General features: G+C 42.1%; 1 protein-coding gene across 1 annotated transcript in view; it reads left to right on the top strand.

Moving 5' to 3' along the window:
* Positions 1–12,117, top strand: part of LOC145344465 (kielin/chordin-like protein) — a 304,857-nt gene that overhangs the window by 112,321 nt on the left and 180,419 nt on the right. Inside the window, exon 6 of the mRNA XM_080191611.1 lies at positions 5,859–6,011. Within this exon, the coding sequence (XP_080047737.1) occupies positions 5,859–6,011 (153 nt within the window). The remainder of the gene's footprint in view (positions 1–5,858; positions 6,012–12,117) is intronic.

Genomic DNA, 12,117 nt, shown 5'->3' on the forward strand with positions numbered 1-12,117 from the left:
TACAAGTGAAATGCTGCTTCACCTGAAAGGAGTGCTTTGGGGCCTTGGCCAGGGAGGAGGTAAACAGGCAGGTGTTGCACCTTCTACAATTGTAGGAGAAGGTGTTGTGGGAAGAGAATGAATCATAGAATCCCTACGATGCAAAGGAGGCCATTCAGCCCATCGAGTCTGCGCCAACAACAATTCCACCCAGGCCCTATCCCTATAATCCTACTTATTTACCCTGCTAATCCCCTAACACCAAGGGGCAATTAAGCATGGTCAATCAACCTAACCTACACACCTTTGGACGTGGGAGGAACAGAGCACCTGGAGGAAATCCATGCAGACATGGCAAGAATGTACAAAGTCCACACAGACAGTGACCCAAGACTGGAATTGAACCTGGGTCCCTATTGCTGTGAGGCAGCAATACTAACTACTGTACCACTATGCTGCACCCAATGGTTGAGACAATGGAGGATGGGTCAGAGTTTCACAGAGTAAGTGGTCCCTGCAGAGTATTGACAGAAGGGGTGTAGGGAAGGTGTGTTTAGTGGTGGCATCATGCTGGAGTTGGCGGAAATGATGGAGGATGATTGTTTGAATGAGGAGGCTGTGGAGTAAAAAAATAAGGACAAGGGTGACTCTGGGAGAGTGAAGAAAGGGTGAGGGCAGAGGTCTGGGGAATGAGTTGGACACAGTTGAGTGCCCTGTCAACCACAGTGGGACAGGGAGCCTCGGTTGAAGAAAAAAGCAGACATGCCCAAAATGCTGCTTTCAAAGATGGCCTCATTGGAACAAATGTGACAGATGAGGTAGAGAAACTGTACTGGAGCTCTTCCAGGGAGCAGGTGTGAGGAGCTGTAGTTGAGGTAACTGTGGGAGTCAGTGAGTTTGTGATGAATATTGGTATTCAGTCTATTCACCAGAAGCAGACATGGAGAGGTCAAGGAAAGGGATGGAAATGCCAGAGATAAACCACGTGAAGATGAGAACGAGTTGGAAATTGGAAGCAAAATTGACACATTTTTTCTAGGCCAAAACAAAATCATTAAATGGTACTGATACAGTCATCAATGTAATGGAGAACAGAGTTGTGGGTGAGGGCCTAAGTGTCCTTAATGGCAGTATTAACACCCACTTGGACATAAGTTCATATCATCTTTGTCAGTCTCCCTGTAGCTCTGACCTATCTTTGACCTTCCATTCTGCTCCAGCCTTCTCCAACTATATTATTCATTAATGGTTAATGTTCAAAAATCATTACAATTGAAATCTGGCAATATTTTAACACCGTTAAATGAGCACCGAATCTGATGAATTTCCATCTGGAATCACAACATATTACGGTTTGGTGAGCAATATTCCGAAGGCAATGTCATCACTTCTTGAAGCCGTGCTCAAACAGAAGCTGTGGTTAATATGAATGGAATGGAAAAGCAACAGAATAAATATCACTTTATTAAATGTGAAAGCGTTAAAGCTTTTGTTTAATAGTTTATGACCCCGGCATAAAAAATGTGCTGATACAAATCCAACGCACACCAAATGCTCCCCCACTCACTCAACACGAAGGAAAGCTGACTGAATATTTCATTACACAATTTCCACACCAGTCAACCTCAACCGCCATGCCCTCTCCTCATAAAAATAAATAGGTTTTAATAAACCTATAATAAAACATTCAACAACTTTTGACTTGAAGTCAACTGTAGAACTGAAATTAAACTTTCAACACCACTATACATTTCAAAGTTTATTAATGGATTCCAGCCCAAAGAACAAATGAGATGGCAATGAAACAATGCGTACAATGCACATTTGCTGAACAGCAACTTTTAATTTTAACTGCTTTTTTCATGAAAAGAAAGAAAGATATATAAATCACTTTTATATCTTTAAATTTGTACATTCAAATGTCAATGGACAGCAGGATTAAGGAAAATCCCAAGGCTTTTTATACATATATAAAGAACAAGAGGGTAGCCAGGGAGAGGGTTGGCCTACTCAAGGACAAGGGAGGGAATCTATGCGTGGAGCCAGAGGAAATGGGCAAGGTATTTAATGAGTACTTTGTACCAGTATTCACCAAAGAGAAGGATTGGGTGGATGATGAGTCTGGGAAAGGATGTGTAGATTGTTTGAGTCATGTTGAGATCAAAAAGGAGGAGGTATTGTGATTCTTGAGAAACATTAAGGTAGTCCCCAGAGCCTGATGGGATATACCCTAGAATACTGAGTGAGGCAAGGGGGAAAATTGCTGGGGCCTTGAGAGAAATCTTTGTATCCTCACTGGCTACAGGAGAGGTCCCAGAGGATTGGCGAGTAGCAATGTTGTTCCTTTGTTTAAGAAAAGGGGCAAGAATAATCCAGGTAATTACAGACTGATGAGCCTTACATCAGTGGTCGGGAAATTATTGGAGAGGATTCTTCGAGACAGAACTAAGTGGACATATTAGTGAGAGGCAACGTGGCTTTGTGAAAAGGAGGTGTGTCTCACAAACTTGGTTGAGTTTTTCGAGGAAGTGACGAACGTGATTGATGAGGGTGGGGCAGTGGATGTTGTCTACATGAACTTCAATAAGGCCTTTGACAAGGTCCCTCATGACAGACTGGTGCAGAAGGTGAAGTCGCATGGGATCAGAGGTGAGCTGGCAAGGTGGATACAAAACTGGCTCGGTCAAAGAACAGTAAGAAGTCTCGCAACACCAGGTTAAGTCCAACAACTTGTTGGACTTAACCTGGTGTTGCGAGACTTCTTACTGTGTTTACCCCAGTCCAATGCTGGTATCTCCATATCATCAGTCAAAGAAGACAGAGGGTCGCAGTGGAAGGGTGTGTTTCTGAATGGAGGGCTTTGACATTCATTTGATTGGCGTTCCTCAGGGATCAGTGCTGGGACCTTTGCTATTTGTAATATATCTAAATGATTTGGAGGAAAATAGAACTGGTTTGATTCGTAAGTTTGCGGATGACACAAAGGTTGATGGATTTGTAGATAGTGATGAGGACTATCAGAGAATACAGCAGGATTTAGAACAGCTGGAGACTTGGACAGAGGGATGGCAGATGGAGTTTAATCTGGACAAATGTGAGGTAATGCATTTTGGAAAGTCTAATATAGTAAATGGCAGAACCCTTAAGAGTATTGATAGGCAAAAGGATATGGGTGTACAGGTATACAGATCACTGAAAGTGGCAATGCAGGTGGATAAATTGTCGAAAAGGCATATGGCATGCTTGTCTTCCTTGGCTGGGGTATTGAGTTTAAAAATTGGCAAGTCATGATGCAGCTTTATAGAACCTTAGTTAGGCTGCACTTGGAATATAGTGTTCCATTCTGGTTGCCACACTACCAGAAGGGTGTGGAGGCTTTGGAGAGGGTACAGAAAAGATTTATCAGGATGTTGCCTGGTATGGAGGGCATTGGCTGGACTTCACGCTAAATATCATAAAGATATGAAAGTGGCAATTTTCCAACCTCACGCTCTTGTTTGGCAGGGTAAGTTGATAACAGAGCACACCAGAGGCTATGGTGCAGTTTGTAAACGATTGTTGGACCATAAATTTAAATGCTTTGAAAATAATTCACAGCCCATGTATAAATTTCCGATTTGCTTTCCTGCCAAGCCCATCTCCCCAAGGAAAGTACAGTAATAACAGGCAATGTAAAATTTGTACTGCAAGTGTACTCTTTGCAATGTTAAAACAGATGTTGCAGTTTATTCAAATGCATTTTAATTAATTTCTAATTAGGGAACTTTGTCCAAAAGCATGAAATAATTTTAATTTTGAAACACAGTTGCTGTGGCTCAGGTATGTACTTTTTCTTATAAAAAGTAATATATATTGAAATCTGTTAGTATCTGTTGAATAAGATAGTTGGAGGAATCTTCTCCCAAAACACAGCTTTGCCTCCACATCTGTTTAAAAACAAGTAAATTGTCCAAACAGAGCTGTAAATATTTATCACACAAAAGCAGTCATTCCATTTAAATCTGTCTAAGCAATAATCTAAGAGCAAAATAGCAATGTCTAGTTATCCAAAATTGGAAGCAAGATGCTAAGCTATCTTTCAATGATCCTCGTGGCCACACCTTGACATTCTGCTACAGAATCCCAAAAGGCATATTTAATAAAGAGGCTCGCCATTCAAATACAATGACCTCTTAACTGATTACATCTTACCAATAGACAATGAAGGACAATGTAGCAGTGGGACCAACATGTAGCACCTCAGCTCATAAGTAAGCAGCATGATTGTAATGGATAGTGTAACTAGGACTTTTGTAGGGGAATACTATTTGCATCTTCTCTCAAACATCCCTCCTGCCTTCTGTCAAAGAACTTCTCACGTACTGCTTTTCTTCAGGACACTAGTTTGCACTCATTCGTAGCCAATTCAAACATTCCACAAAGGGCCATGTTTTCGCCTCGAATCCCTGTGTACTGAAAAAGAACATTGAAGTCAACATGTCATGCAATTCTCTGAATCTTTCTTGTTTTGAAGCAATTTGTATTTGTACACCGAGCATAGCAATCAGTCGTTCAAACTTTATAAACTCAGTAGGTTAATTTATCACAGCATGAGCTGTTCTACAAGATGTAACTTTGGATAGTATATTTCCCATTGGAGAGACCATTTCATTTACTCCTCAAAGATAACTGATTAGTGTCTGAATTCACATCAGAACTACAACATTATGGAACAGAGCAAGAGAATTATAGGTTGCCCAAGACTAGAGTTTCCACAACGTGGGCCAGAACAAAAAGGATGAATTCTATTAATTGTTGTGGTAGCTTGCTAACTGCTTTATGCAGGATGGCAGCACCATATGTTTATGACAATAAATATTTGTCCTTTACGTTTACCCCGAAAATGAAATGGAGAATGTATAAATGATTCCCCTCCCATCTGTGTATCATATTATGCCCCATAGAATAAAATGGAACATCCCTGGGTCTTTGAGCAGAACAGCATCTTCCCTCAGAGGTGCATCAGCATAGGTAACAGTGCCTTGATTTGCCCTCTAACCTTTTCCCCTCTACTTTCTTGCAGAGAAACAGATTAAGACCCCCATGTTTTTTCTTTTATGTCACTTTACAGAAACTGGACCTCTGTACACCTTGGCTGGACTGTAACATTATATTCTGCACCCTCTTCTGTCCACCTCCCCATGTACTCTATGAACGGTATGCTTTGTATAGTGGACAAGAAACAATATTTTTCACCATATCTCAATACATGACAATAATAAACATGATCCAATCGTTGTGGAAACTCAAGAATTGGGAAACCGAGAATTATTTTTTAAAGGTTTGAAGTTTTTAAAGTTTATTTATTAGTGTCCCAAGTAGGCTTACATTCACAGTGTAATAAAGTTAGTGTGAAAATCCCCTAGTCACCACACTCCGGTGCCTGTTTGGGTACACTGAGGGAGCATTTAACATGGCCATTGCACCTAACCAGTGTGTCTTTCGGACTGTGGGAGGAAACTGGAGCACCCTGAGGAAACCCAAGCAGAAACAGGGAGAATGTACAGGCTCCATACAGACAGAGACCCATGCCGGGAATTGAACCAGGTCTCTGGCACTGTGAGACAGCACTGTGCCACCATGCCGCCCACCAATTCTCTGCACTGCACCAATTCTTGGTGCAGAGGAGGAAAGAAAAATATCTTAAATGCATTTATTGTATTAGCCAATTTCCATTTGAAGAGCAGTGGCGTATTGTCTTGTCCCAGATAATAAGAAAATAAAGTATCTATTGTTCATCATACACACAGCCTACATTGCGTGGTTCTGAGCATGAGCTACATAACCAGAAATGCTTGGCTATGTCACATAACAACTTGCCTCCTTGTGTTTGTGTTTAGATGTGGATGAATGTTCCCGATATGGAGGGTCGAGTCTTTGTCAGCAAATCTGCAAGAACAATATCGGTAGCTACAGGTGTCTCTGTTATCAGGGTTACCAGCTCTTGGCCAATGGGCGCACTTGCATCACTTCAAAATATTTAGGCCTAACTGGTGAGTAATTATTTGTTAATGGCAATAACATTTTTTTTTAGCACTTTTAAAAGTGCTTCACAGAGGCATAATCAAAAGGCGGATGCTGAGCCGAAGAACGAGAGGTTCAGAGGTTTACCACAAACTTTGTCAAAGGATTGGATTTTTAAAATGGGTTTAAAAGGATTTGGAGAGATAAAGGTGTTCAGGAGAACCACTGGTAACTTATCAAAGGCAAGATTTTGAGCCTTAAAGTTGTAATTATTGCAACAGATGCTTTGGGTAGCAGAGTGTTGAGGGCTGTGTGTTCAGACCTCGGAATAAGTGGCTCTGAAATTCACCCAAGTATTTCTCAGCACCTCAAAGATTCAATTAAAACAGCTTTTTTGGTGATCTGTAGGTAACGGAAGTCAAGATTCAGTACTGATGATTTAAGAGGAGATGACTATGGCATAGTGGTTAGCACTGCTGCCTCACAGCGCCAGGTTTGATCCCAACCTTGGGTGATTCTCTGTGTGGAGCCTGTACATCCTCCCCATGCCTGTGTGGGTTTCCCCTCAGTGCTCTGGTTCCCTCTCACAGCCCAAAGATGTGCAGGTTAGGTTGATTGGCCATGCTAAATTACTCTTTATTGTAATAAGATGTGTAGATTAGATGGATGAACCATGGTAAAATGTGGGCTGTCACAGGGATAAGGTGGTGGAGAGCACCTGGTAAGATGCTCTGTTAGAGAGTCGGTGCAGACTTGATGAGCTGAATGGCCTCCTTCTGCACTGTAGGGATTCCGTTCTATGAGGTGAGTGTTGCAATCATGATGCTGTCAATAAATTATGAGGTATTCCATGCTACACCTTCTCAGGTGCCAGCACATGTCATGGTACCTCTCCCCTCCCATTGATTCTCTATCTGTAACCAAGCCCTTAATTAAGGTGGTGCAAAACAGAAAGTAGTGACCAAATTTGTGATTTGATGTTTCAGGGGGCAAAGACATTGCCACATGGGATAAAAAACTGAGTGGTACTTGGCCACATTGGGTACTATACAAGCACAATTTTACCCCTTGTGATTTATGTTCTGTCCTTCTCTCTATGGACCCCAAAACTTGTTTGCTTTCTTCATTAATGTTCCACATTGTCCCAGTGCTTTTAATGCGTATCTCAGATGCCTCTTCTATATGATGTCCTGTAGTTATGTTGTTATTCATTTCATATTTCCACGGCTTATTTTGCCTCCCCAGCCTTGTATCTGTCCTCATTCAATGACACCAATGCAATTGTCTAGTTAAACCAAATTCTTCTGGTTTTGCAAAGAGTGAAAAATTGTACATGCTGGAAGTCTGAACATAAAAGGGAAAAAGTTGGGAATACTCAGCAGGACAGGCCACCTCAATGGAAAAGCAAGAACCAGATAGAATGACAGGCCTTAAGTAAACTCTTCTTCAGATCAAGGAAGGGTTTAAGGCTTGGAGAGTTGACTGACTCCTGTTTTTCTGCAGATGCTGCCAGACTCATTGAGTATTTTCAGCCTTTTCTGCTTTTATTTTCCTCCTCCCTCTGGTTCACTTGTTCCGTGTTATTTGCCATTTGTTACCATCAGTGGAAAATGTTATTTTCTGTCCTCACTTCCAAATTATGCATATCCAATGTAAACAGTGGCTGTTCTCACACTCACTCCAGAGGCACCCAAAGAAACACCTTCTTCCATTTGGATTCAACTGCTGACGAAATAGCCTTTTGCTTCTTCATACAAGAATCATAGAATCCTTACAGTGCAGAGGGAGGCCATTTGGTCCATCGAGCCTGCACCGACAACAATTCCACCTAGGCCCTATCCCCTTAACTTGATGTATTTACTCTCCTAACATCCCTGATACTAAGGGGATAATTGCTATGGCCAATCAGCCTGACCTGAACATCTTTGGACTATTGGGAAACCAGAGCACCTGGAGGAAACCCATGTAGACACGGGGAGAACATGCAAACTACATACAGATAGTGACCCGAGGTTGGAATTGAACCCAGGTTCTTGATGCTGTGAGGCAGCAATGCTAACCATTGCACCACCGTGCTGCCCGTTGCACCACCATGACGCCCATAAAAGCAAGCCAACTTAAGAATGACCTCCTCACTACCACTACCACCACCACCCCCTCCTTTTTCTGCGCCTTGTTGGATCTCCCACCCAGTTTTGCTGAAATCTTAAAACCATCTTCCGCTATGCAAATTGTCCATTGTCTTCTCGAAGTAGCCAACAGGTTTGCCATGTGAGGCCTCTCTACTTCAGAGCAATGCTGACTCCTTCCTTTTGTCTACATTTCTCTAGGCCAGGAGCCAGCAACTTTTTTATTAACCTGAAGAAGCTTTTTAAAATATCGCCTAAAATAAGAACCATCTTACAGAATAGATAACTTGCATAAATATTAAATGAAATGCACTTATTGAATTTATGTGTGAACAAGAAAAAGAGATTGAAAGAGAGTAGACCTAACTTTCAATTAACATTATTTATTTTGGCTTTGGATAACTGAAGTTATCATTAAAACAAACTTCAACTTAAGATCCCTAAAATTCAAACAGTTTTTTCAACTGGTGATTCATATGATAACAAAGTAGCTTTGAAAGCACACTCAGAATAATTTATCACCTCAAAGATATGAGGAAAAATAATTATTCCAATCATAAAACCTGATACTCAAACCAAAGGCATTATCTGTAACCATGGTACGATAAAAGCAAAGTACTGCGGATGCTGGAATCAGAAACAAAAACAGAAAAGTGCTGGAAAAACTCAGCAGATCTAACAGAATCTGTGGAGCGAGAAGCAGAATTAATGTCTCGAGTCCATACCCCTTTTCTTCAGAGCTATAACCATGGGGTTGCTTTAATCACTCCAACAGGTTTATTCAGAGCACAGTGATGGTTTTTATTAAAATAATTATTTGAAACTATAAAGTGTGGAATATATGGTTTGCCTTTTATCCTCAGTATGAAAAATGTGCGTTAGCATTACTTGCAATACTCAATTATTGCAGATAAAAGACTAACCAGCTATTGGTTTCCAGGGCTATCTATATGTCTTTTTCAGTAATAAACTGCTGTTACATTTGTCCTCCCCTATCACTATTTCCGTTTTCCTTTAAAAAAAGGCTGACCAAATTTATGACCCATTTCCTCAGATACTTTACTTGTGGGCCCAGGGGCCTTGTTAGGATTGCTGAGTTTTGCACATGCCTGTTTGATGCATGCCGAGACTGAAGGCGAAAAGACCTTTTGCATTGCTAACATTGGAGTTAACAATGCTGTTGTGTGTCTTAGTCTGAGCTAGTTGCAGCAGCATAGTGGTTAGATTACCAGACTAGGAATCCAGAGGCCTGGGCTGACATCATAGAGAGTTATCATAGAATCCTATGGTGCAGAAAAAGGCCATTGAGCCCATTGGGTCTACACTGACCACAATCCCATCCAGGCCCTATCCCCATAATCCCATGCATTGACCAGAGCTAGTCCCCGTGACACTAAGGGGCAATTTAGCATGACTAATCCACCTAACCCACACATTTTTGGAATGTGGGAGGAAACCAGAGCACCCAAAGAGAATCCACACAGACACGGGAAGAATATGCAAACTCTACACAGGCAGCAACTCAAGTCGGGAATTGAACCCAGATCCCTGGCACTGTGAGGTAGCACTGTGTCACCATGAGTTCAGACCTCACTGTAGCTGTTTGGGAATTTGAATGCAGATAATTAAATAAATCTGGAAGAGAAACAGAACATCAGTAATGGCATTACTATAAAAACCTGACTGGCTCATGAAAGTCCTTTCAGAAAGGAAATCTGCAGTCCTTCCTTCGCCTGGACTAGACTCATGCCAATGCTATTAAACTTGCCCCTGAAATGAGCTAGCAAGTCACTCAATTTAATCAAACAAGAAGTATAATAAGATAGAATAGAATACCTACAGTGCAGAAAGAGGCCATTTGGCCCATCGAGTCTGCACCAACCACAATCCCACCCATTCCCTACCCATATATCCCTACATATTTACCCACTAATCCTTCTAACCTACACATCCCAGAACGCTAAGGGGCAATTTTGGCATGGCCAATCAACCTAACCCGCACATCTTTGGACTGTGGGAGGAAACCGGAGCATCCAGAGAAAACCCATGCAGACACAAGGAGAATGTGCAAACTCCACACAGATGATGACCCAAGCCGGGAATTGAACCCAGGTCCCTGGAGTTGTGAAGCAGCAGTGCTAACCACTGTGCTACCATGCCGCCTTTAAAGAAATGCTCTCCACATACCAGGATGGGTGCAGCTTCAAAAACACTCAAACTCAACAACATCCAGCCCACTTATGACACTTATCCAGCACCTTTAAACATTCAGTCCCTTCATCACCTGCACATAGTGGTAGCAGTGTGTACCATGTGCAGATCTCAGCATGATTTCTTTGACAGCAACTTCCAAACCTTCTGACCTGTATCACCTAGAAGGACAAGAGGAACAGACGTATGGGAAGACCACTGCCTGGAAGTTCCCTTCCAAGCCACACAGTATCCTGATCTGAAACTATATCGCCATGCCTTCATTGTCACTATTAACAGCACTGTGGGTGAACCACTTCACCCGGATATGCAGCGGCTCAAGAAGGCAGCTCAAGTACAAATAGAGATCGGCAGCAAAAGCTGGCCTCGCCAGTAATGATCACATCCCATGAAAAAATAATAAAAACAGGCAGACCACTCAACATCAACTGAGGCTATCGCATTCAGAAGGGACAAAGGGACATGGGCCTAGCTGATCCTGCAAAATCTTCTTCAATATCTGGGGATATTGTGATTTTTGTTAAAAATGAGGGAGGTAGCTGTGACTCGTGAATCAGCAGGCTTGACACACCCATACTCTCAGAATCATATGCCTCAGTCCACTGGTAGGACAGATGCAGTTGGGAGAGAATGAGTGTGGGATTAATATTGATTCTGGATTCTGTAAAGTCTTCTGACACCATGCCAAACATAAGGAAACCACTGGCTGGTACAATCCTGCTCCATATTGAACACTTGGAAGAAGCACTGAGGATAGCATGGACACAGAATATACTCCTTTAACGTCCATCAACAAAGAAGGCTAGGTAGCACCTCTAGTGACCAAACTAGCCAAGCACTGAAGGACATAGCTCGTACATAGCGCCTGTGGCAAGTGGTGGAAGGACCAGCATGAGGGAAAAACCTTACTTGACCTAGCCCTCACCAGGAGATAGTTATTGACTTTAGGAAGTGTAGTGGAGGACATATCCTTGCCTGCATCAATGGTGGTGGAGTGGAAATGGTTGAGAACTTCAGGTTTCTAGGTGTCTGGGTCACCAACAACCTGTTCTGGTCCCTCCACGCTGACTCTATAGTTAATAAAGCCCACCAACACCTTTATTTTCTCAGAAGACTAAGGAAATTCAGCATGTCCACTACGACTCTCACCAATATTTATAGATGCACCACAGAAAACATTCTTTCTGGTTGTATCACAGCTTGGTGTGGCTCTGTCTAAGACCACAAGAAACAACAAAGGATTGTGAATGTAGCCCAGTCCATCACGCAAACCAGCTCCCATCCATTGACTCTGTCTACACTCCCTACTGCCTTGGAAAAGCAGCCAGCATAATTAAGGACCCCATGCATCCCGGATATTCTGTCTTCCACCTTCTGTCGGGAAAAAGATACAAAAGTCTGAGATCCCATACCAACTGACTCAAGAACAACTCCTTTCCTGCTGCCATCAGACTTTTGAATTGATCTATCTTATATTAAGTTGATCTTTCCTTACACCCTAGCCATGGCTGTAACACTACGTTTTGCACTCTCTCCCTTCCTGCTGTCCTATGTACTCTATGAACGGTATGCTTTGTCTGCAGAGCACAAGAAACAATATTTTTCACTGTATCCCAATGCATTTGTCAGTAATAAATCAATCAAATCAAAATCATCACAATGCACTTATACATGGCAGTACTGGTAGCATTGACCACTGCAGAGTCCTTTGGAAAAGATTCATCTTCATTATGTTCTGTGGCACCGCTGCCATGTTAAATGGATAGATTCAACACAGATTGAGCAGCTCAAGACT

Source organism: Carcharhinus amblyrhynchos, chromosome 6 (assembly GCF_965287045.1).
Source record: "Carcharhinus amblyrhynchos chromosome 6, sCarAmb.v2.hapA, whole genome shotgun sequence".
Classification (NCBI taxonomy): Eukaryota; Metazoa; Chordata; class Chondrichthyes; order Carcharhiniformes; family Carcharhinidae; genus Carcharhinus; species Carcharhinus amblyrhynchos.